The following is a 3,402-nucleotide window of genomic DNA, read 5'->3' as shown; positions in this document are numbered from 1 at the left end:
AAGGATCCAGGAAAAAAATAAATAATTCACTTGCCTCTCGGGGGTTCTGTAAATTTGGCATGTGAAGATAATCAGATAAAAAACACATCCTGTCAAATTTGATGAATTCTGAGCTAACAACATGATCTGATACTGAACCCCAAGTTGCTCACAATGTATCATCAGTTGTGAATGAGTGAATGTGACTTGTAGTGTAAAGCGCAAAGTCATTCATCACAAGTGCAGTGAATCTAGATGCAGGTTGAACGTTTCTAATCTTTTCTACTAAAATAAATGATCTATTTAAATAATTGTGGAGTCTTGGTGGAGTCATGTGCTCTCTGAGTGCTTCCTACTTTCACTATAAGCTGGACTCTTATTGGCTATTCTCCTCTTTAGGATGAATCTGTTGCTCTGACAGAAGATTGATCAAGAATCTTCACAGCGTCAGATCAGTATTTAAAACCTAAGTACATGAGCCTGATTTAATCTACTGCGTCTACAGTCTTTGTCACAGGGGGATTTAACATGATGTAGATGGGTACCTTCTTGAGGAACATGCTCAGCAGAGGTAAAGAGCTGCGTCCTTGCGCTTCTTCCACCAGCCGAGAGAATCGCTCCACTGTCATCATCTCGGGGAAAGTCCAGAAGGAGGAGCGGTGTGTCGGGCAGTCAGAGGGGAGGGACAACATGTTCCCAGGATCCCCGTGGAGTAGATTCATCAGGGGGCTTCCAGTAAGTCCATCATCAGCACGGATTCTGTCCTCAGCTTCAGCCAGAAGATTCTGCAGATTCTGACAGCAGTCGAAAGGAGGAAACAAGATTTTATCACCACGTAAGACAAAATGAAAATGTAACTGGTATTGATTCCAGATAATTTTGAGCTATCCAACAGTGTATTCCTTACTTGAAGCACTGGGCTGATGGCAGAATCACAGACGAGCTTCTCCCACCGCTGCCGTCCTTGTCTGGAGGACAGATCAGGTCTTGCACCACGAGAACCTTTATTAACATTCAGCAGCGACAATGTCACGTATTTTCTACATGAACAACAGAAGCAGCACGCTGACTGAGAGTCATCAGTAAGTCAATATCACCTGTAGTGAATCCTGCACAGACGTTGAGAACCAAATGAACTGTAACAACCGCGTTGTCCTTGTTCTGGCTCAGAGTCTGCTCCAGCACATGCATGTCCTTCTCTAGGTGGCTCCACAGGAAGTTGAGAGCCTGAATCGGCCTGGGGTGGATCATGTCTTCAACTCCCTACAACACAAAAACAACACAGGAGTATTATTACGTGATGCCATCTTTTCAGTACCAGAGATATGTTAATGTCTGGTGCAGACTGAGGTGAAGTCTCACTCTCGGATTTGTTATGGTGCCTTGGAGCATGGCGAGGTGCGTCAGCAGCCGCAGGATGCAGGACTGAGCAGAAGTCATCTGCCTTTCAGGGGCCTCAGACCTCTGACCTGCCTCTCCTAACACGTGTCCTGTCAGAGTTTGATCTCTGACATTTTATACAAACCAGGAAGAAAACAAATGAAATCAAACACAATTAATTGACTGAAAATACACTATCACAAAGCTGGTTGATTAAAGGTGCCATAATTCAACTGTAGCACAAAACTTGATCAAGTTTCAGGTCTGTCATACAGAAATGAATGGAAAACAATGGCTGCAATCGAAAAGATACATTAAAAGTAATTTTACACTTTTCCTGTGTTGCTCCATTAGAAAATATATTTGTGGTTTTAAGAACCAAAAATATTCTCAAAGTAGTTTTACATCTCTCTCAGGCTTCTCTCTGGAGCTCTCGTAACCACAGGTCAATCAGCCAATCAGAAGAGAGGGGACTCTGAGCCTCTGACCGTTTTCTGAGTGGTCCAATAAAAATAAAGCAGATTTCAGGTAAGCCAAATCCTGCAAGATTGGATGGTGGGTTCAGGTGGGTGGGGCTTGGGGCATGGCTGAGGTCAGTGATTGCTTTGTTATGACATCACAAAGTTAGGTTGAAGTGTGGTTTTAAGGCTCAGTTTCTGAATACACGCTGTGTGCATTTCTCTGTGGACTGAGCGTCCACACAGTATTAACATAGAACCTAGACCTGCTTTATAATCAAACAACACATGGAAATATCACTTTATACAATATGGGACCTTTAAACAGGTTAATACCTCGATTCTGTGTGTTGAGTAAAACCGCTGACTGGGTTGTGGTTTACCCCGCCAATTGGAAGTCCACAGTCAGGACATTTAGATACAACCACTGGTTTACCACACTATATGAAAATACAGAAGCATATCATATATTAGTATTTTTTTTAAATGATTTCATTCTCAATGCTTGATACTATAAAAAGAACACAGAAAAAGCTCATACCTCTCCCACAAAGCACACGTGTCCATTGGCACAGGCTAAAAATAATGAGAAAGAAATTAGAAATATCCTCATGCATTCTTGATGAGGAAAACAACCTGAAGCTTCATAATGTAAAATACTTACTGTACATCTGAACCTTCCTCTCTTTACTCAGCCACTGTCTGACTTCACTCGTGTGATCGTCAGGCATAGTCGGCAGAAAGGAGTTCTTGGAGTAAAAATTTGAGCTTAATTAATGTGCTGCATTCATAGCAAACAGATCAAAGTATGACTAGGAGATATTATTTTCAGTTTTCAGTTTTCAGTTCATGTGATACAGTCAAAACCTGCAGGACAGCTGCTGTAAGCACTGTGCGGTACAGCTGTATTGTCAATCATCAAGGTTATTCTCTCTGACTTGGGCAGCACTGCCCAGCGAATAAACTGATGCTCACATGTAAAATCAGTGGATTACCCCTTTAATTACGAAATAGCATGAAGCAAAAACAAAACGTTAAGGACAGACCGAGGATGGAGGAGTCTTACTGTAACGTTCTGAGGCTGGGAGGCGATTTGGTAGAGAGGACCCAGCAAAGCATTTCCACTAAGGAGTACAGAGTCCAGATGGACCAGCAGCTCCACGAGGGTTTGTCTCTGATGTGAAAGATTCTGGCTGATTTGAAGAGGCGAGCCCGGTCCACCGATCTGATTCAACAGAAGTGAAGTGCAGAACTCCCTCAACTCCCTTGTTGTGGTGTTTCTGAGGAGCTGCTCCAGACTCGCCGTCTCCTATAAGTTCATATACACCCATATGTCAAAAATAAAAGATAAATTAGATAGTATAGTAGATTAGTAGATATATTACAACAACTTCAGAGTCACAAAGTTAGTTTTGATTTGGTGGTTTGCGTTAAAATGCTCACCAGCCGTCCGTTTACGTCAAGATTTTTCCCTTATTTCAGACATTTTTCACGCTATTCGTACTTTAACCCTTGCTACTGTGCAGGTTCAGTATCTATTATATGACACAAATAGACATTAGACATCATGTATACTGACCTGTGA

General features: G+C 42.2%; 1 protein-coding gene across 1 annotated transcript; it reads right to left on the bottom strand.

Annotated features, from left to right (window-relative positions):
* Positions 1–524: 524 nt before the first annotated feature.
* Positions 525–3,127, bottom strand: LOC111649070 (E3 ubiquitin-protein ligase rnf213-beta-like; the record flags this gene model as incomplete). Its single annotated transcript, XM_023398811.2, has 8 exons — positions 2,884–3,127; positions 2,482–2,566; positions 2,359–2,393; positions 2,154–2,257; positions 1,342–1,486; positions 1,077–1,242; positions 887–981; positions 525–773 (listed from the first exon to the last, which is right to left on the bottom strand). Coding segments are annotated over exons 2-8 (861 nt in total), but the record flags the coding sequence as incomplete, so codon positions are not given.
* Positions 3,128–3,402: the final 275 nt, after the last annotated feature.

This window comes from Seriola lalandi, unplaced genomic scaffold (genome assembly GCF_002814215.2).
Source record: "Seriola lalandi dorsalis isolate HSWRI2012SDOR001 ecotype SW California unplaced genomic scaffold, Sedor1 jcf7180002049920, whole genome shotgun sequence".
Classification (NCBI taxonomy): Eukaryota; Metazoa; Chordata; class Actinopteri; order Carangiformes; family Carangidae; genus Seriola; species Seriola lalandi.
Note: the sequence above shows the minus strand (reverse complement) of the source record. Positions and strands in the feature narration are given on the sequence as shown.